The following is a 23,130-nucleotide window of genomic DNA, read 5'->3' as shown; positions in this document are numbered from 1 at the left end:
AAAATGAATCTGAAAATATCCCAAATTTCTGTAGAATCTCTAGCCCAGCTGCTTAGCTGGAAAACCCATGAAGGTGAGCATGTCTCTAATGTCAACATTATGTCTCAGGTATTCAGATGGTGCACTCCTACCAAATAAAGTGCCAGATGGGAAAAAGACTCATCATCTTCACTCCTAAAGCCTTAACTAAAGACAAAAAAAAAAAAAAACCTATGACAAGACAGAAAAAGAGAGTCTGAGAATATCTGGAATTACAACATCTCTTGAGTTTCAGAATGGAAAGAAGTTTGCATTGATTAGGGAAAAATGCTGCTATAAAAATGTTTGGACCAAATAAGAGCAGTTGCTAGAATACAGAGAGAGATGGGCTCTGATGTTAACATGATATATCTCTCCCATCAATTATAGGTCATCAGTAAAAACACAGAAATGCTGATGTGTTTATTCCAGTTGCCAATACATGTGAAAAATCCATTGCAACCTAATCCTATTTTCAAAATCTAATTTTGGAACCCCTTCCCAAAGCTGCAAAAGAAATTGCAGCAGAGAATGTAAAATGTCCCTATCTTAAAAGAAGATAAATCTGAAGGTTGTGTTAATGTAGGTTGTGTTAATGTTATACATCTAAATAATGAACAGCTAAACCACATCCAAAAAATGAGCTCACCGTAGAGAAAGACTCTACCTTGTGGAATTTCGGAAGGGGTTATCAAAATCCTGGCAAATCTGGTTGTTAGTACAATTGCATGATAGCCCACATAGGAATTGTTAAAATGAAAGCTGTCCTCAGAATCGGGATTTTGTGGCCCAGTCTGGATATGGACATAAAATGTGATATGTCTGCTGGTGCATCCTACCATTCTTGGAAATGGGACTGAGAATCCCTGGAAGAAAATTCATATTGACTTTGCAGGCAAGGGCAAACAAAATATTTGAGCTAGCCAGAAGTAATAGGTCTAGATAATATCACCTCTTTCAAAGCCATTAAAGAAACTTGTCTGGAGCTTGCTGACTTTGAGAAAACGTTGCATGAGACAAAATGCCCTCAATTTGTTTCTGATTCTACCACTTTTGGGGCTATACAGCCTCTGTTAGTATCCTCCGTTGGTGCAGTAGTTCTAACCTAGTAGATATTGGTAACTTCTTGGTCTGCTCAGACAGTGGGTTACCTTAAGAACTGTCATTGTCATCCCTTTTTTTTTTTTTTTAAACTACAATTTCATTGAGGTCATTACCCCAAACAGGTTAGGTAGACACCTTCCATAAAGCCAGATTGTGCCCTTACATAGATACGCAGTTGGGAAAGAAGCACGTAGCAACAGGTGTTTTTCCACCACATGTGTCAGGGAGCCTCACGGAGGAATTCTGTCTTCCTGGGGCAATTCAATTCTCCAACACCACTGTCAGTCAATGCCACAATTAAGCCTGTATTAATGAACTAGAGCTCAAAATGATTTCAGTTATTCAACATTTTTATTATGGATGCTGCTTGAGTTTTGGGTTTTGGTTTGGTTTTTTTTTTTTTTCTTTGGAAGAGGCTTTCATCCTTCCATGTCAGTCATATGAGCTGAGTGACTGAGAAGTAGGCGCATTTCCCTGCTGTTATTTTGCCATGCTATCCCTCAAACAATAAGCAGGAAAGTCCTGCTGAGTTGTCTTTAAAATCCCATCTGAGAACAAGATTTTCTCTCATAAGTCCTCTGCTAGCAAAGCAATGACAAGAAGAACAAGATAAAGTGGTAATGAAATCTGAAAGCAAAATAATAAAGTCTTATCATGCATTCTTTACTAAAAAAAAAAAAAAAAAAAGAAATCAGAATGTACAGGAAAGAAAGAAGAATATGAAATAAAGGTGTAATGCTAACTGTATTTGGTGCAGTAACTTATCTTCCAATGTAAAGGTAAAATATTAAGAGAGAGAAATACTTTTCAGCTGTTCATGGACTCTGAAACTTTGGAAACATTGAGAATGGAGCTTATGCAGAAACAGTTGTGCCTTTCCCTGATGTGGGAAATTTGTTTCCATTGCTAATAAATGCTAAGTCTGCACAGCATATGCCAGGTGGTATGCCAGCAATGACACAGGATGCAGAATCAGGGTGCGATCCTACTCCTAACGAAAAAAGTAGATGAAAGGAAATAGTAAATGGTGTAGCAGGGTTAATTTTTTTAAGAAAAAGAAAATATTTGTATTTCTTCTCTGTTTAAGGTGGGGAAGTTATTACAAAGTCGGGGTGTTATATATGCACATGAACTAAACCTAATCCAATCTCCATAGGACCTATTACAACTGGTCAGAGGGACTGAGAATAGTAAAAGGTGACAGGATGTTCTAGACCAGTCATCACCAAACTTTTTAGTTGGGTCAGCCCTTACCTCTGTCTGCTCCCCTCCACCCCCAGCTGGGGCTGGGACCGAGGCCACGGTCGGGGCTGGGGCTTTGGCTGGGAGTGATGCCTCAGTGGCCGGGGGCCAAATCAGGAACAGGAGCTGGGAGCCAAGGCTGGGGGCTGAGGCTGCAGCCCCAGCCAGGTGCTGAAGGCTGGGGTTGCGGCTGGGTGCTAGGGTCACTGAAGCTGGGAGAGGGGCCAGGGACCAAGCTGGGGAACTGTGGCCAGCAGCCAGGGCTGGGGGCAGGGCCAGGAGCTGAGGCCAGAGCCATGGTTGGGAGGTGAGGCCAGAGCAGAGTTTGGAGCAGAGCAGGGTGGCCTGAACTGTTGTCCCCTAGAGGGACACACCCCACAGATTGAAGGCTTCTGTTCTAGACTACACATTTATTTAATTAAATTAGCCTGGTAATAGTACCTTGCAAATACCCTTAGAGTTGATTCCAAGAAAGCAGAAGTATCTTATCTGGAAAATCTTTGAACTCTGTTTTTGCCTCTTTGGAATTTTCTTCCTGTATTAAAAGTTAAGCGTTTTGTTAAAGATGTCCAAATGGGTGCTTTGTTATTATTCATCAGTGCACAGAATATCTGGCCTCCTCATTTTGTGTGTACATGGAATGGCAAGCCAGAATGCAGCCCTTTTTATGTTTTTACTGAAGCACTTTGATATTAACACAAAACAAAATAAAATATATAAAAGTGAACATTGGTGATATTTTGTTTTAAAGAGAAGATGAAAGTAGAAAGAAGGGAGTATATTTCATTGTTTGAGTTACTACAATATAACAGCAAAGGAAGGAAACAACTACAGCAGAACTAATACTTTGGGGGCCAAGAACATTTCATTGCCACAGCACAAGAAGGGCAAGAGCATTAGTAATCATTAATGTGATTTATGCACATTTTTTTAATTATTGTGCAACTGAAAATTATTTTGGATAAGGAATTGTTGGTGTATTTGCTTTTTGTGTGATAATATTTCCCATTTCTGCAGTATAGATAGCGATGCAGATGCACACATATTGAGCTTCCAGCACTTTGCATCTTGTATAGTGCTTTACATCTGTGCAAAGAAAATTAAATGCTACCAAATTAGAATGGACTCTGCACTGGTGTAAATGACTGCACTGGATGCATAACAGAAAAGAATCAAGCCAACAGGGAACTTGGTTTTGTTTTTTGCTCTTTTCAATTTGTATATATTTTTGAAAGGCTATATAGACATCCTTTTGTCTGTTGCAATGCCACTGATACACTCTTCTTCTCCCACTCCTTCAACCAAGGAGAAAATAACATTTGGAACTATTATTTTGCTAATGTTGTAGCTGGTAACTAGATATGTTAGGTCATTTAACCAATGTTAGGGTTTTGCCTATACATTCTCTTGCTCAGGTTCACAGGGAGAAGAGGGAATATGGATTATGTTTACTCCCTCTTCAGAGCTCCCAAGCAGGAGCAAGACAGAATAAGGACCTGTGAGTGCTAGGCAGAGGATCCTCCTAACACACACAGTGGAACTCACTGGCTGTGAAGAAGCATAGGATGTCTGAGGCCTGGCCATACCACCAAAGAGGAGGACCAAGTCCCTTTGAAGTAATTTTGTGGGGCCAGACCCGGACTCCAAATCCTCTGTTAATAAGATGCCTTCAGTAGCAGGCTCTAGTGGGAGTGCACATCACTTCTTTTTGGAGCAGCAGTAAGGAATGGTTCACAGCACATGGCTCTCCTGAGCCATTCTGCCCTCAGCAAGTGGAATGGCTCAGGGAACCTCCACTGGATTACTACATCTCTGCTCTTCTCCCCCAACCCAGATTGCCTACAAGGGTAAGGCCAGAATATGGGTCTTTGTTAGGATTTTACAAAGCTTCTCTTCTCAAATGTTTACCTGGGCTCTTTATTCACCTGCACTGAACTGGATTCATGAAACTACAGTCTGGTGAAAGTAATATTTCTCTCTGTTACATAAAATTGACAACAAGCTAAAACTTCTGAAGTTTTGTTTCTTTTCAAAATATGTCATGTAGTTCCACTGTTTAACTCATACCAATTTCTTTCCCATTAATAATTTTTTCTGAATGACTAAGGAATTTAGTAATGGGTTACTGAGCTTTTCACCTTTTGGTCACTCATGCAAATTCTGTACTGCTCAGGCAGTAACAGAAAGTTGTTACCATCTGAAATGATTTTAATGGTCAGTCCAGTCCAGTTCCCAGTCAACAGGTATCCATCCCACCTAGCAAAATCCTCTACAATTGACTTTTTTTAAGAGAAGTTGAGTTTGACTATATCCTCTCTCTCTTCTGGAGAAGGCCCTTTCAGGTCATTGTTGAGGCACATTGCCCAGGTAGTCTGGGGAAGCTTGTACTGCAATTTCCTGTGTGGTTTCAGTTCTATGAATAAAGACAGGACTTCAGTTTGCAGGGCTGTCACTATGCCATTTGAAACAAGTACGAACTCAGTGTACATACACACAGTGAAAATTGAGCTGGATATTCCCCTCCTTTGGAAGAAACTCAGAAAAAGAGAGAGGCTTTCCTAGAAACCATATAAGGCTCTCTTCTTAGAGGCTCCTCCACATCCTATCCTCCAAGAAAAGGAATTGTCACTCATCTGGTGTGGGTCCAAGAAGAGGAATTTTCACTTATCTAGTGTGGGAAGGGGCTGAAGTCCTCAATCCCCACTGATTCCCAGAATCCAAAAAAAAATAAAGAAGAAGAAGCAGAAGACTTCCTTATCAAGACTTCCTTAATTTATTTAGCACAGCTTCTTTTAGATGCCATCAGTATTCTTTATTTTAGCTACTGCACTAGTCGTCTGGAGTTTTGAATATACAAGGATTGCCTGACTCATGCTTCTTTTGACCAATAACACATTTTTCCTAACAAGAAAAACTGGTTCTAGTTCAGAAATAGATCATTTACATCCATTCCACTCCAGAAATATTTATTCCAGTAACCAGAATGTGACTCTTTATTTCCAGTGTGAAAATAGCCCTAAGATAGAATAAATATAAACAGAAAATGGGCATGAGACCAGGTATTACCATGGTTATAATTCCATTGTAACATCAAGAAAAGAGCTTAAAGTGGCTTGTCATAACATAATCTCAACATGGATTTACCTCTTGTAACATTTTGCTTATTATTTGTGTATACAGATGTCCCTTTTTGTCATCTTCCACACTATCCTTCCAAGCTTATCTTCCCTACTAAACCTCATCTTCCCTCGTCGTGTACTGACATCATCTCATCTCAATTCATTTTATTTTTAGTATGTGTCTAAAGGGCAGAAAGAAAAGCTACTTCCATTACTAAATTTGTTGGTGTCCCTTATTAAAAACACTAAAGAAATGGACTCCCACATTAATGGTCTCAAATGCTAGCGTGTTGCTATTGTAGCCTGTTGTGTTTTGGATCATTAGGGTAGAATACTGTAGTGTTGTTTTAATAAGGGTTGCCACAAATTATAAATTTGGATTGTTGTTTTCATTATGTTATTGTCACTACCTTTTTTACTGTTCATGTTCTGTCAAATCAAAACCTTCAGAAATACCAATCATCCTTATTTAGAATAATCATTTTTCAGCAAAATATTGCCAGTGTTCTATTTCCCCCTCCAGTACTTTCTCCTAGTCCAATACATTTCAATGAAGTATTGAATTAACTATTAATGGAATATTTGGGAAGAAATAAAGGGACTAAAAAGTGTCCCTTTATTTCTTCCCAAATATTCCTATTAATAGTTTTGAAATGTTACGAGTATGAGCACTATACACAAATTGATGGTAACAATGCCACATCAGTAACAATACCAAATTCTGTCTTGAGTGCAGTCTGATGGGAGAGTGCTATGAAAGAGAGAGTGTAAACATATATGGCCCAAAACATTGCCACCTAGTGATGAAAAACTAGACAGCTGTATTTCCTCCACAGAACTGTAATTCTTCAGTAAAATAGAGTGTGTTTTCTTTGTTGTTTTTAATGTGTAATAATAATAATTAATAATAAAACCACACAAATGTTCCCCACCACACACGAAAAGTTTTAGAGTGCTGTCACCTTAAATGTCACTCAAGCCTCTCTCTTCTTCCACATCACTTCCAGTGGCCATATAGGAACCTCTCACGAGGATGAAGATTGTGTGAGAATAAGCATCATTATTACAATAAAAGCTCTATCTACGCACAGCTTTTACAGCTTCAAAACCAGCTGCAGGGAACTTGGCCCTCTGTGGATCAAGACCAAGGTATCAGCCAACAGCAAGACCCCTTTGGCTATTTTTTAAAGAAGAAAAGCTTCTACTTTTAGTTTGAATACCGTGAAAATAACACAACTGTACAGATAAAAAGTAGAATTGACCATAGGGAATTCACAAATTCAAGAGGGTGGCTGCTTTTGCAGATGTGAAAGCAACCTTTACATTGCAAAAATCCTTAATGCTTCACACAGCAGAGGAAAATATCATAATAAAACACTTTATAATTACTTCAGATAAATTAAGATTTTATTACATTATGTAGAGTAAGAACATTGGACCAGATATTCCCTTTCTCTGTAAGAAACTCACAAGAAGAGAAAGGCTTTCCTGGAAACCATATAAGACTCACTTCTTACAGGTTCCTCCATATCCTATCCTCCAAGACGAGGAATTGTCACTCATCTGGTGTGGGAAGGGGCTGAGGCCCTCAATCCCCACTGATCCCCAGAATCCACAAGAAAGGAGAAGGCAAGGACAAGGATCCTAGAATGGTCTTAATTGCCTCCAGGGCCTTCCCTCTCCTGCAGACAACCTTCTGCCATTGCCTATTCATTCCACATCTGTGTCCTACAACGTCTTCATGGGGGCTAGTAACTAATGAGGGTGAGTTAATGCTACTTCTGTGAGGAGCAGCAGGGTTTATGGGATAGGATACTGGACTGGGGAGTCAGGAGTCTTGGGTTCTAAAGCAGACTTTGCCATTGACTCATTGTGTGTCCTTGTGCAAATCACTTAACTGCTCTATGTCTCAGTTTACTCATCTGTGAAATGGGAATAATAATGCTTACTCACCCGTGTAAAGTGCTTTGGTGTGGATAAAAGCAACTCTTTATGTATTATTATTATTTGTTATAGCAGGGTTAACTTCCACTCAGTGATCTTCCCTGTCCGGTGTTTTCTGGCTTTGGTCCTGTTTTTCCAGCAGGGCTTCCAGCAGAGGAAGGTGCATACTGCTCATCTCTCTGGCTGTGTTGTGGATTGAGTCCATGATGTGCAGTAATGAGAGAACAAGTAAAGTTATTTTTGATTAAGAAATGAGCATGAGCAGCACTTCTGTAAAATTTCACATATACGACCAAAAAGGTCTTTTCTCACCTCGAAGTGTTATGATTCTGTGAACAAAATTCTGCACTGATTTACATCCCATGCAGTTCCACTAATGTCAATAGGGATTGTATGGTTGAAAATTAGCACAGTATTATTCTACATCCAGACGCACGCAGACACAACATGACTTCTGTCACCACTATGCTTCCTTTTCACACTCCTTGCTGGTGATAATTCTTTTATCTCTTACAAACGAAGAAATATCGCTTGATGGAAAGGAGGTGGAGCTCTCACTGTAAGCCTGGCTGAGACCTGAGAATACTTTGGATGTGGGAACAGGCGGTAAACTCCCAGAGCCACTGCATATCTGGTGAAAGTCACTTAACTTGACAGTGCACTGGACAAAAGAACCTTTGAAAGCAGCTGCGTGTCTTGTGTTTGTTGTTGTTGTTTTTAATTTGTCAAGATTTCTAAATCAGCTGTGAAATGCAATCCCTAACTGGCAAAAGAAAAAAGAAAGTCTTCTCAAAACTCACTTAGCTTAGGTGCATTTTGCGTGTGTGGTGTGTATGTGTAACGTGTGTGGTGTGTGTGTACATCCCAAACTCAGAGAACCTTGGTATAAAAATCACATTTATTTTTAATTTTTCCTTCCATGGTTACACAAATGCAATGTAAACATGCTGTTCAAAACTCAGAAGCTCTCTGTTGGCTTCCCAGATGGCTGAAGTTCAATAGTTGTTTGTTTGTTTGTTTTTTCATGATTTCCTCAGCCTCGTCTCGCAAAGTGCTAAACAGCCATTATGCCTTTTGCCTGCACATTGAGATTCATCTGCAGGCTCTAAACTGCCTCAAAAGCGCTTCAATTTTACATGAGCACTAAACTGGGGACTGGGAAGCATTACCCGGTGCTGAAGGCCCAGATCATTAGAAAGAGCACGTAAATCCTCTGAACCAGAAATAAAAAGTGCATAGATTTTTTTTGTGAAGTCTCAACTGCAGCTTTATGTAAAACATGAACCTCTGGCAAGTTTTCTTCTGGCCTCTTTTAAAAAAAATTCTTTACTCAGTCACACATGCCTCAGTCACAGAACAAGCACTGGGCTTTCTGTCAAGAGCTAGAATAACTAATACAGTCACTCTCTGTCATGCCTTTCCATCTGAACATTCCCCTCTACCCCCCCACCTCGTTTTAGTGGTACCAGTCCTTCAAAGCATTGTGGGACCACCAAATGTGACCGCAAGTGACTGCTGAATGACTGGAAGCCCTGAGCTGCTATGGTTTGATACAAATGCAGATGTGTTCATGGACCAGAGCCCTACGTTATTTCAGAAATTATAGATGCTAGTGGTAAGTGTAGATGCACACTTGTACTGAGATTTCTGGAGAGATAAATTGTGGTGGGATTATTAATTTGCACCAAGGAGATTGGAAAAAAATCAAAAAAACATGAGCACATGGCACTAAGTATGTGAGAGAATCACTCACTTTTAGTGCAATTTGTAGACATTTTTCAAACGTGGCGTGGAACTGGAAATTGTCTCCATAGAAGGATCTTTGTTATGCATTTCCTTTGTCAGCGAAAATATTTTTAACAGCAAGAATAGCCAGCTCAATGTTGTTTCAAAGATATTCAAACTCATATGTCTGCCAAGGGGAGGGATCTGTGTTACTGGGACTCTTCCACAGCTACCGCAAATATGGAGTAAAATCTGACCCTTCAAATCCTAGCCCTGTCTGCACAGTCCCCTGGTTTGCTGCACAAGGAGGAGGAGGAGGCGGCAAGATTTGGAAAGGAGATGCAAGAAAAGGAGGGCACCTAGCACTCAGCGTGAGTGGCACCAGAGACTCAAGTGCTACCACTAGCCACAAGACAGGATTAGCGTCTGCAAGGCCACTTTGTGACCTGAGGAAAAAGGATGCCTTTTTGATTCCCCTCTGAACATATACCCAGAGTTCACCTCAACTACTTGGCCTCTGGACTTGGCTTAGAATTTGCCCCTGGGCTTACAATTTGTACCTCTGTGCAGAATGTGTGGGAGATCATGATAATAACAATAAAATTATATATATTCCTCTCTCTGATCATGATCATGATGATAATTAATATATATATATATACCTCTTTCTGGTCTTCGGTAGCAGTCCAGATGTGTGGATAAAGTTCCTCCCTGCTTGAAGGTAGAGATAGTACAGTGGATCTTTTGACGATACCATCCCCTTAGACAGTAATGTGGAGCATCATACTGTTAGAGCTGAGAGGAACGCCTGAACACAGGAAAGAATGCAACAGGCCTTACCAGCCTAATAGCATTTCTACCCAGGCACTGGTGTACAGCTGCCTCCACAGTAGCACCTGAGGCACTGGCAGGCGTTGCACACAGCAAAACAAGTCATTTCTCCTTTTTCAGCTACAGAAGCCACCACAGACCTTGGCACAGGAAACATTCCTCCCTACCTTCTCTCAGCTGAGCAGCAACAACCCACTGCCATCAAAGGGAAAAGCTGCAGGAGATCCAGCTGCTCTCTTAGATCTGCCCAAGATCTAGCTGCTCTCTTAGAACCTCCAGAGGGATTTCAGTCCAAACACTGCCTCTCAGTCTGTGGGCTTAAGAAAACTGCCTTTAAGGCATTCAGAGAATAGGGACTAAGCTACGAAATAAAAGGAAAATGAGTCTCTTTTTTTCTGGGAGCCTCCACCTTGTGGTACCCTCAGACAAGACCCAGAACAAGAAGGGGATGGAGAGAGCTGCAGCGATGACAAGGGCCCCGGGCTGATCAAGAAATGCCTGATCTCCACTGCCAAGGGAAACGGGAATTCAGGCTCTTCAAAGTTTTACCTTCACCTGCTAGCTCTTGTCTCCAATTGTCTTGTCTTCACTAGGTTGTTGCTATGTCATGTTAGTTGACTCAAGTTAAGAATGCACCTTTTTTCCAAGTGAGAACAAGGCCATAAAAGGCACAAACATAGCTGGAAGCTGTTCATTTAAAAATCTGAGCTAATACTTGCGGAAAATTGTTTGCAGTATTCACCAAGTTCCTGTGTGTGCCATTAGCCAAGCAGACCTTACTGGGAACTGAAAGAGCAGATGCATGCAATAACAGGGTGCAGGGTTGTTGGGGTTTTTTAAGTCGCTTAGCTTTATTCTTTATTTATTTCCAAATATTTTTATTTCTTTGTTGTTGTTGTTAAGATTGCAGTTGATGTGTTTAGAAAGTAAAGTATACAGGAGGCATGCCATAATGCAATCATCTCTGTCCCAACAGAATGCAGAGAGAGCATTTTTCTCAGAAAGAATCATTATATTTGAAGCAGTCCTATTTATGCTTAACCTATTAATTAATTTTTGAAACACCAGAAATCATAACAGAAGTACTTTGAAGAGTTTGAAAAGTGTTGTTCTATGGTTGTAAGAAATCCATCTCCAAAAGACTATAAACAAGTTTCTGTCGTCATATAGTATTGATTTAACTTATTATTTATTATAAAAAGAATATTTTATTGGATAAAATTATTCAGATCCCTCACCCCAGAAAGAGACGGTTTACTGAGTCTGTGGCTGAACAGTTTTTCTGACTTACTGAATTGTAAATCAGATAGATATTCTGAGACACCTTGAAGTGAAAATATTGGCCATGCTCTGCTTGAATCACTACGTTTTACTACAGGAGACCAAATATAATAACAAGTACTATGTGAACATTTTATTAAGAACTTTGGGTTGTGCTCTTGGCCAGTTTCATAAGATAAGGAAAATTCTGCCTTTTTTAGATGAGGGATAAAGCTTATTCTGACTAACTGCCAATTAAAAATATGAGTAGACTCTTAGATGGAGTTGAACAAATATCCTGGATGAAATCCTGGACCCATTGAAGTCAGTTGCAGAACTCCCACTGACTTCAATGGGGCCAGGATTTCATCCACCTTGTGGCTAGAACAGGGATCTGGGGATCAGAAAACAATGGCTCTTTTACAAGGTCTGGCACTGATTTATTTTGTGACTTTGAGTAAGTCACTTTACCTTACTTGTATCATTTTCACCACACACACACACACACATACACACACACACACACACACACACACACACACACACACTATTGTAGTGCACCTTAAGATCTTTGGTTGGAAGGCACTATGTAAGTGTAAAGTATTACTAATACAGTTATTTACAATACACATCTCACAATATTTCCTTGTCCCAGACATGGTGGGTGACAAGTTGCTATCTCCTGGGAGATGTTCTCTGACATATTTGATTACTAATTGAAGAAGTATCTCTTAGTCAATAAAAACACAAAAGAACACCCATCAAACACATACTAAAGTAATGCTTTCACAAAATTGCTCCAGTAAGGTCCTAAAGAACAGTCTCTCTTTCACACACACACACAGGTTAATATAAAATATAAAGTTGTCAATGTTTATTGTACCCGAAATAACATCAAAATAATTTTTAGCACAAAAAAAGCCCAATACAGTGCAAATACTGTACCTGCTGACCTGGGCAAATTCCGAGCTGCATAATTAAATTCTGCTGTCCTGAAATTCCTCTTGGCCTTTCAAATGAACACAGTATTCTTCATTTCCTATCCTAAGCAATCGTATAGGGTTGCTGTGCCTCACAAAACAGTTGTTGGATTTCAACACAGGAGTGAATGAATTTTAGTCATGGGTGTGAGTAGTGAGATATATAAAATAGTGTGTGTGTATCTATCTATCTAATCTCCTCTGCTATGGAAATCGTTAGGAGTTTGTCCATTTAATTCAATGGGAGCAAGATAGAATCCATTAATTATTATTACTATTACTAATAATATAATACCATAATATTATTTACAGACATTTAAAAAAAGAAATACAGCTCCTGCCTTTGAAGAGCACATAATCTGCCTCATAGTTTATGTAACCAGTTAATATATTAAGCACTTTGGGATCATCTTAAAGAATAGTGTGTTTTCTAGACTGTGTATCTAGAAAGCAAGTCATAGTAAAGAGCTACGTATGTAAACCATAATTCCTTCCTGCTTTCCCTGTGCTCCAGGAGGGGAAGTGATTAGCTGTTCTTCTGTACAGCTGCAAATGACTATCCCTCCAACCTTGTGTGCACACTCAGCTGTACCAGTCAGCAAGTAGACAGATTAAGTCAAGGCTCCATCTATTCTTTGCTTCCCCATTCACAGACGTCCAATTACACTGTGTAGGGATGTAAGGAAAGTTCTGATTATCTCTTACTTGCTTACATGGGTGTGTAGTCCAAGTCAAAATCCAGCCCAAAAGAAGTATAATTTTCTGTTAAAATGTGATAAGATGCATGTAATGCTGGTAAATAGTGCTGGATTGACAGGCCTGGAGATTGAGGCCCTCTCTTCACAGAACTGGTGTAAAACGGGCACATTCAGTGCCAGCTGCCCTGAATCTCCTCATCAGTATGCCTCATTCCTTACCTGGAGGGACAACTTGGAGGGGTAAGAAGATTGTTCAACCCTTGGGATCTCTGCTGAAAGGGCCAAAGTGCTGCCAATTAATAACAGTTTCAGTCTTGCCAAGCGCACTGTTTCCCTTCAGGCTATAGGTTTTTGGCCCTTTCTAATGGGACGTTCCAGCAATGTAATGGATTTTTCTTATGGCAAATTCAATTCTGTGTCTGGGTGGATTGTATGTGAAATCAGACTGGTTTGTATGTGTAAAAACCTCTGGCACTAAGTTTCAAAGTCATCTTCTTTCTCTCAGACTTATTTCATAATTTAGATTATTCAAATCCACAGATCCCAGACTCTTCCACAAGACAGTATTCCTCTCCTTTGTTCTCTCTTTTGAGCTCTCTCATTTAAGTTTCAAAACTGACTATGAGCAGTTCTTAGGCTGCCTTGCAGTTTTTCAGGTTGTTTGCTAAGGTCATAGATCAAATACCTGTGAATTAAAAACGGGAATGCATGTTTTTATGATCCCTTTCTTTCTGGTGTACATTCGTTCAATGTCATTACCAGTTCTTATACAAAACTGATTAAAATGGCTTGACTTTCTGTTTTGACTTTTCACTTTAAGGCTCCACCCACCCACCCACCTGCTGCAAGTGGGGGTTGGTAATGGGACACAACACCCACTCGTTTGTGGATGCCTGTGTCCAAGATCTCAGTAGAAGTGTACATTCCTCTTATGCCCCTAGGTGGGCATGCCGGCCAAGGGACAAGCCCCAAATTAGGAGATAGCATAAGCAAAGACTCCCCCCCTCCACCTCAATCATCTTCTTGCTACTTATTACCATGAAAGAGAGTAGGAGCTATACTTTAACCACAGCATGGAAGCTTTTTAATAAGGACGGTATCTTTATTTATTGAATTTACCCACAGTATATGGCACATATCAAACAGCTTCCCACAAATGCATTCAATTTTCTCCCTACAATTGGGTTCGTTATTGCATAACTTTAAAATAGGAAGGCATCTGCTTCTGATGCTTCATATTTGAATTTATGCAAATATATTAATTTATGCAAATTTGCAATTTACTGGAATTTTGTCAGGTATGCAGTTGTGAATGGGGTTTTATTCTGTGATGTGGATAGCTGTATGCTAGGAACCTGACTGAAACTTTCAAGTCATTTCACAGTAGAAATGAAACATCAGTGGGATGGTAACATGTTTCAAGTATTACTGATGCGGGATGGATTTGAACTTGTGTCCTAGCAGTTAAGTGCTTCATAACCAATTACCAGTTGCTTGAGTGATCTAATCCTCCTTTGTGTGTGTGATCATGTGTGCAGAGGCACAAGGAAAAGTTTTTTAAAATGGTTTTTAATTTTGCATTCACGAATATGTGCATCCTATATAGGCAGGCAGGTAGACATACAATTGCCTGAATCACAAGCCCAAACACGCACACTCAGAATCTGTGTGTGCAAATATAGAAGCCCCCTAAAAAATGTGGGCCATAAAGTGTGGGGGGCAAATTCTATGCTGATTTATGTCCCATGCAATCAATGAGGTTGCTTGAGGTGTAAATCAGTGCAGAATTTGACGCAGTGTGAGTATAAAGGCTGGGTTACCTGTAAACCAGGACATTTGTAGTTCTGTAAAACCAAAGTACTAAAAAGCAGTGGCGGGAGATAGAGGAAATAAGTTTATTCAGCTGTTTCTGTCAGTCTCTTGTTTTCACACAGTGTTTAATGGGATGTTGTCAGGATTTAACACCCACATTTTGACCCACCAACTGAGTCCGTAGAAAAACATTTGTAATGCAAAAGGTGGCTAATGAGGAACATTATGAAATGAATTCAGCTTGTTTCCTGTGATTCAATAGCAGAAGCATCTGCAGTAGTGGAAAGATCAAGATATCTCTTAGAAGTCCTCCTCTCAAGGTTATCATGCTATTATTGTTCTCCTACGAGGTTTTTAAGCCGTACAGTACTGGATGAACGCAGAGAAACTGTATCAGGTCTTCTGTGGGTTTTCAGCATCATTTCAGCTGTAGACCAGTTGCTGTCTCAGATATTAAATGTATCAAACTAAAGGTATCCTAACACAACTAGAAAATGTTATTGTGGTAGGGATTTTTTTTGTTTAACGTAACACCAATAGGATTCAGACCTGTCACAACACAGAAGAAAATTACCCCATTCCTAGTTGCATGAGCCTACAGCCAACTTCTTCCACCTTTTCTTAGGTTGAGTGGTACTTTACTGGGTAAGAAGTTCCTTTTAAATCAGTGGGACTCCTTGTGAAATGAGGCATTATTGAACACGAGTAATGCCAGCAGAATCAGACCCTCAGGGTGCATGTAAGTTCAGGCGGAATCACGGAGACTCACCTTCTGCCACACATGGCAACTGTCGCAAATTAATCGCGAGAGAGGCCATTTCTAAGTAAAATGAAGCCTGACTCATGATAAAACTCGCAAATGTAAGGATTTTTGTTTTCAGCCCCAGCCACCTGGGGCTGACTGACAACGATAGCCCTAGCCGCCCAGCACTGACAGCAGGAGCCACAGCAACTTGGGGATGACAGCAGGACCTCTATTTGCAGGGTCCCCAGAAGGACAGGTTCCCGCTGTCAGCCCCAGGCAGCTGGGACTCCCCATTGTCAACCAGAGGTGTGACCTGAGACACCGTAAAGGCTCCAAAACTGGAAGGGAAATAAACCCCCCCACATTTCATTTAAAAAAGCTCCCAATGATTTTAAAGCCAATCGCATGATTTTTGGAGTCTGACTCATGATTTTCCAATGGCGGGAGCTGGCAACACTATAGCCCTACTCACACTGACTAATACCTTACTCCACAAGTAATCAGTATGGTTCCTAATGGAGTAAGATGCTATTCAGCAAGAGTAAGGGTGAGAATCTGGCCCATAGATTTCTATATCCACTATCTATATCATCCCAGCTGATGTCTCAGCAGCTGATTTGATGTACTGTAGATTCTAGAAAAAATGTTTAGCTTAGAGACAAATGTAACACTGTATTTATGATCACATGCTTTTTAGCGATAAGGTGCAACAACAGAAGATGCCCTTCTAGATGGCTACCACACAATTTGTGAGACCAAAGGCCAAATGACTTTAAACAACCTGAAGCCTGTGATGTTATGAAGCTGTGTTATGTGATGTTATGAAGCTAGTTATGTCCTAGAAAAGCAGTGCCTAGACTAATTTGTTATTAAATGGAGAGTGTGTTAAGAACCAAGAGATAAGTTATGCCAGTGTATTTAGTGAATGTTATTGACATAATGTATATTTCATATCTTCAACACATAATTAGAAAACTGCATTTTCACCCAGAATTTTAAGTCCATTTTGTAATCATTCTTAACCTGTACTCTACTTTCATTATAAGACTACTTCCTTTAGCCCTCTAGTAACCTAGCTTGCTGCTCCAGCAAATTCCATTATAATCAGTTTCATTGTAAAAAAAAAAAAAAAAAAATGGTCACATTCAAACTGCTAGGTTCTCAAGGCTATAAAAGTGGGAATGGACTGCAGTAAGATCTTTAGGCTAGCAGTAGTTGCACTGTGAAAACATAACCTCTTTTGAACATACTTTACATGTAAGCTATAGACAGGACAATGAACAGCTCTGGACCACTTTTGGAGCCAGACGAGCTCTTCAAAGCAGAAGGTGGTGTTTGCCAAATTTCCAAATATATAGGCCATATTTTGTTTTTACTTCGTCAAAGAACAGCAATCAAATTTTGAGTGTTTAGTTTCGAGGAGAAAAGCTTGTCTGTGTTTTCCTCAAAAGAGTGTATAATTTCATGGGCAAACATGTCAAAGATAATGAAACTAAAAAGGTGGTAGGCTATATAATACCCAGCAGGAAAGTGCATCTAATTATAAAGAGTTCCCACCAAAAAATCTGTATGATATTACATGCTTCAATTCCTATTGTTGTTGGGTTTTATTATGTTGTTAACCGAATTTTGGATGCAAACCGTGTGCAGCATAAATGACAGTATACAACTGTGCACAAATAGGAATTAATCACCAGCTTCCTGAATGGAACCTCTGTGAGGCTGGAGCCAAAATCAAGGGTTCACTTGGTTTCCAGAGCATGCAGCGTTCTGTGCTGTACAATTGGGAACATTCATGTTATGAATATCACCTTGTAATCCATGTGGCAGGAGGCTGGGGGTAGCTGGCGTGAAAGGGCTCAAGTCTGTGTTCAGTAGAAAGACTCATAACCCTGTGTTATTCAGTGACAGAGACAAACTATGCGCACTGAGATCCAAGTATCTCTTTAATTAAATTTCCTGGCATTACAGTGAGGAAAAAGAGAATCGGTCACGCTATACAAAATATTTGTATGTGGGATTTATGAACTTAAAGTTCTTGGTTGGACTACATTTTAGAAACGGTGATGATTTTTTTTTTTTAATGGATGGACACAGTCTACAAGTTTATTGAGACGTTCGCATCAGCAACACAGTGCAAATATGTTAACAAGTGGTGCACAGATTCCTCCTCCCCCCCCCCCATACTTTGGCTGCCATTTTAAAACTGAAGTGAAGAGCATTTTCACAGGGTTTGTGAATTTTAAGGGTGGGCTCATGCAAAACACTAAGTACTTCAATTGCTGTTAAAGAGTCAGCATCTTACCAAGAGGTATTGCAGTGGTAGCTGAGTTACCACAATATTTCCTTGTACTTAGAAAAGGAAAAAATGCTGCATATCAGATAGCACTGTGTGGTAACTGGGTAAATGCTAGGGTTGTAATGGCAGTGACAGTGTTATCATCACTGTTGTTATCAGTGCAGATTTTTGAGGATTTCATTAAAATGCATTATGGGAGGATATGTGGGAGGGCATGTTAGAGGGCAATGTAGAGCACAGTGGTGCTCAGCACTGTAGTGCAGACCTTTGTTCTGCACAGTATTTCACAGCTGCAGGATGTAAGACCATTGTTGTAGACAACTGTTGTATTTTTATAAGGCAGTGCACAATTGAGTGTTAGAGTGAACAAGAGTTGCTTCATCAGCACTTCAGTCCATCAAAATCCCAAAACAGGATGATACTTTTTTTAAAAAGGGGGAGTCTTGTATTTTTACACAGCTCCCGATATGTGATATGGGAAGCATGTTTCATATTAAAATTATACTGTGCCAGATCTTCACTTGGTGTCAATGGGAAATGGAAGCAATGGAGCTACTCTGTCTTATACTAGCTGAGGATCTGCCCAATGTTTATATGTATAATGTGTACACGATATAAATGAGTCTTGCAAAATATAAACTTGTTCGCTCACCTTATCATATTGTTGGATATGTAAAATGTTTTTCTTAACAGCCTCCTCTTGATAAGGGCTGGTGAGTAGATTATCAGCCAGAGCTCATAAAATATCATGACAGTTTTACAAGTGCGCTTTTTCTTTCTTTCTCTCTCTCAGATCTATTACTTTGAACAATAGCTTCACCAATTCTAATACACTCGGGATATTAATTGTATCCTGACAGGTTTGATTGTTCGGGAAGTGAGCATTGAGATTTCCCGTCAGCAGGTGGAAGAACTCTTTGGACCTGAAGATTACTGGTGCCAGTGTGTCGCTTGGAGCTCTGCAGGCACTACTAAGAGCCGAAAGGCCTATGTTCGCATTGCATGTGAGTATCTTTTCTCTAGGGTGGAGTGACTCTGGGTTTTTTGGGTGGGGAATTTTGTTTGTAACCACGTACACTGAATAGGTCTTGAAGCTTCTGTGGTGGTTGATGCAGCCTGTCAGATATCAAATCATCAGCATTGCACCTAGATGTGTCAGTTTATCATTTCTTCTGTTTCTGAGAGCAGGACTTGCATCCTTCTCGATCAGGGTTTAGGAAAAAAGAAAATCAATGACATCAAATTATTTGTGAAGTTCTGCAGTGATCCTGACCCAAGAAAAGTGTTTGCAGCTAATAGGCTGGAATTTATCAAAGCAAACCCTGTGATGGCATAAGAACAGTTTCTCTGTGTCTCTGTAACCATTTAATAATGCTGCTTTTGCTTGACAAACAAATACAGACCAAATTTAGCATACCACCTTAATCAGAGAGAAACTATGATAGCAAACATACGCATCTTAACCCTTAACATTTCATCCTTGCTATGCTTGGTTACTAACCTCAATATTTATTTTAAATCTTTTCCCTGCTCTCAGTCCACTCCAGAAAAAACAGGGCAACCAATTTCCAGACAGCAGATCTTCAGTTGACTATACAAATATTTAATGTTCATTAATTTTCAAAGAGGAGCTTTTCTTTGTAATACAGAATTTGCGGGGGGATTCCCATTTCCCTTTCATGTGGATTAAGTGAGTTTCTGTTTGGTACCAAGCAAGCCAGCTACATAATTCACAAACGTATTTCAGCTGCCTTTGGAAAAAGGAAGAAAGAAACATCTTTTGGTGCATGCTTACTAGAAACTGGATATTTGCCTGGCTCATATATACTGAATATAGTCTAACAGAATTCCTCTTCCAGTAAAAAAAACATATCTCTGACCAACACCTTTAAGGAAGAACACTAAGGAAGGAATGCTTGCTTATCATTTTGCTAAGAAATAGTGTTATCTCGTGCCACTTACAAATGAAATGACTTTTTAGGGCCTGGTCCACACATATCTGGTGATTTGGTGGCAGTTGATGGGAGTTGTGCAAGCTACACAGAGTAGCTTACATAACTCCCGTCAACTGCTGTGCTTCCCTTCTGTGCTCCGTCTTCACTTCACTCCACCAATGGGAACTGCATTCCCGTCGATACAGCGCTACACCACTTGAGGGGGTGGATTAACAGTGTTGACTTCTGGTTTGATTGAGTGTGTCTTCACCGACTGTTCAATCAATCCAGATAGGTCGATCTGACGGTGGCAACTTTGCCGCCGTCAGGATAGACATACCTTAGGACTCCCTCCTGCTATCAGTGAAGTCCTTGGGGTGGTTGAGGGTGCTCAGCACATTTGCAAATCAAGCCATTTTTATTTACATGTCTAAATACAGATTTAGGAGACTAATTTTAAGTACCCAAGTTTGAACACTTTGGCCTAAGATACTTGACTAGAAATGAATCTTGCCCGTAAATTTTGGATATAGAGCTGTATCTGGAGAAGAATTTCCTCAGAGTTCAGTGGAGTTTCGATGCAAGATTTTGGCCTCGTCCATCATACAGACCCAGACTATTTGTAATCAGCTTATCAGATATTATTGCATCAGATAATAATACCTGGCTCTTATATAATGCTTTTCATCAGTAGCTTTAGATAGAAGGATCAGTACCATTATTAAAGCTGAGCAAATATTTTCAGACTAATAGTTTATTCAGTCTTGCTTTGACCAAAACCATTTGTGATTTTGGGTTGAATTTAGTAAATAGTTTTGGTCTAAAGAAAAATTAGAACAAGTCAAAACATTTCATTTTAACATTTGCAAAACAAAATGTTGTGTCTTTTCATTTTGAAACACTGTTTTGTTTAGAAATTTAGCTTATTTTATAAAAATAAAGGTAAAAAACACCCAAAAAGAAAACAGAGCATTTCGTTTTGGGTCGCACAATACATGTCATTAAACCTGAAACAAAACATTTTCGTTTTGGAAAGAAAAAAATTAAAAATTTCTGTGTTGGGTCAAACCCAAACAAATTTTTGTATGATTTTTATTTTGATTCAGCTACAGAACCGAATAATCTATTATTCACTCATTTCTAATAATTTTCCCCATTTTAAGGAAGGGGAAATTGAGGCACAGAGGTGCACTGATTTGCCCAAGGTCCTCCAGCAGATTAGTGGCAAAGTTAGGAGTAGAACCTTGTGCAGCTTTATCCACTCACTAGGTCACGGTGCTCTTAGGAGTACTTAGGTACTTTGCTATCACAGTGATAAGTGCACTGCAAATACCTAGATAGCCAGAACCTACATAGAATCTGTATTTCCCCTGATTCTGGAGTGTTTCATATAAGGCATTTTGTATTGAATTCTTTTCTAGAGGCAAACAAACATTTCTAGAGTTCTCTGGAGTCTTTCTGACAGGAAAGCAGTGAACTTTAACTACCCATTCCAAGTGTTAGCAGTCTCATTTAGCAACGTTTCAACAGCTTTTTTAGATTACAAAGCCTGTATTAAATCACCTAGTAGATTTTGGTGCGCTGCCAGTTACACTTGACAGATGGCTATCATATTTACTTCAATTAAAGATCTGAATGTATATCAGATGAAGATAACAGGCCAGTGTTAAAGTTATAGAGGTGTAATTGCCTTTCATGAAATTAGATATATAGATATACAGCAACTGCACTTAAGCCAAGAATCTGTCAGTGATTTCATCATAAACGTCTCTTTTCAGAGGTTTATAATTTAGCTGTAAAAAGAAAAATCATTCTGGGCAAAAAATTGGCATATAAGATCTTTGCTTGTGAGTGATATTTTTGACCACATTTGAGAGGAAGAGAAAGTCAGTCTAGTAATTTTTATAATGCTGAATTGTATTTTTTAAAATGGGAGGAATTGACCCTATGATCTTTCAGTTTTGCTTTTTGATGATAATTTTTGAATACTTTTCCTTGATTTGGGGCTTTTTTGACAATTATGGTCCAGGCCTGTAGCCTCTACTCACAGGACTAAGAGCTGCAGTGTTGGGTCCTTAGCCTGCAGATTTATGCAAAGCAGCAGATGCACAGTCACTGAAAAATCATCTATTTTAAACTACAAATTTTTTAGTTGGTCTTGTAGATAAATAATAAATATTTGTGTAGACTCTAAACACATACAGTATATACATCAGTGAATGGAGTCATTATTGTTTACTAGATAACAATAATTAGCCAAATTCTGTGCTCAATTAGGCCAGAGTTAATCCAGAGTCACTCACTTGATTTCAGTGGGTTGACTCTGAATTGATGCCACCATAATTGAGGCCCTATTTCAGCAAGATACTTAAGCACATGCCTAACAAGAAGGTTCACTGGACTATTCCACTGCTTAAAGTTCCAGCTCAGGGATCTTCGAATCAGCAGCCAAGGTCTGCACTGTCCCAAACCTTGCTGCCATTTCCCTGAATCTTTTATTACTCCACCCCATCAGGCTTCTGCTCTCCCACACTTCTGGGTAAACCCTTCCTGAAAGGCCAGGATCCCAGGGCTTCTATTCTCTCCCTGAATCTTCTCCTTTCCCTCTCTAAGCCCAGAGAGTGACTGCAGGCTTGCACACTGCTATCTCCCGTCCTCACGTCCTGACCTTATATCAGCCCTGCTTGTCCCTGCCCAGTTGGGCTTCATCTCCAGTCAGTGCTTGATCATCAACCGTAACTCTCTGTCGTGGTGGCCTATCCCGTTATTTAACCCATCTTGGGCTTCAGTAATCCTTTCTGGGATAGTGTGGGGCTGAATACCCCATCACAACTGTCTAGACTGGACTTCAAACATACTAAAATTCAACTGCAGACTTACTCACAGAGTGCATGATACAACTATGAAATCTCAAATCCTACATCCTCTGGGCATGCCCAGGTAGGCTTTGTGTGATGAGATATTGCTAATCAGAAAGACCCAAGAGTGCCAAAATTTAAAATAGGCAGTAGGAGGGGTTCAGCAGTGCTGCCTGATGCTGGGGAGGAGACCTCAAAAAGAGATGCCAGGTGCAGCTTACTGCCTCCCATGTGATTGGTGAATTGCACTGGCTGGTGCACGTTGGGGAGCCATGGCCCTGAGTATCACTGAGTTAAGAGAGAACAATCTTCGTGTTCCCCTGGTCATTATCTGGGACAAACAATGGGCAGGGAGGCTCTTTACACTCCCTCATATTGTGCATCTGCATAGGATTCCTGCTGAATCTGGCCCTTACATTTTCCTACAGTAAGCACATAATGCTGTGTTTCAAAGGAAACAAATCACAACACAACTGGCTGTGGTTTTATGACATCAGGCCAGACATTTTTCATTTTGATAAATACCAAAAAATGAAGGCTAATATATTTGGAGGGGGACCC

At 39.9% G+C, this 23,130-nt stretch overlaps 1 protein-coding gene across 1 annotated transcript in view; it reads left to right on the top strand.

Annotated features, from left to right (window-relative positions):
* UNC5C (unc-5 netrin receptor C) overlaps positions 1 to 23,130 on the top strand; it is a 326,895-nt gene that overhangs the window by 209,963 nt on the left and 93,802 nt on the right. Inside the window, exon 3 of the mRNA XM_067557393.1 lies at positions 18,638 to 18,781. Coding sequence (XP_067413494.1) covers positions 18,638 to 18,781 — 144 coding nt within the window. The remainder of the gene's footprint in view (positions 1 to 18,637; positions 18,782 to 23,130) is intronic.

Source organism: Emydura macquarii, unplaced genomic scaffold, assembly GCF_026122565.2.
Source record: "Emydura macquarii macquarii isolate MOO-44397 ecotype Brisbane River unplaced genomic scaffold, CSIRO-AGI_Emac_v2 contig_1790, whole genome shotgun sequence".
NCBI lineage: Eukaryota > Metazoa > Chordata > Testudines > Chelidae > Emydura > Emydura macquarii.
This window is presented reverse-complemented; position numbering and strand designations above follow the sequence as displayed.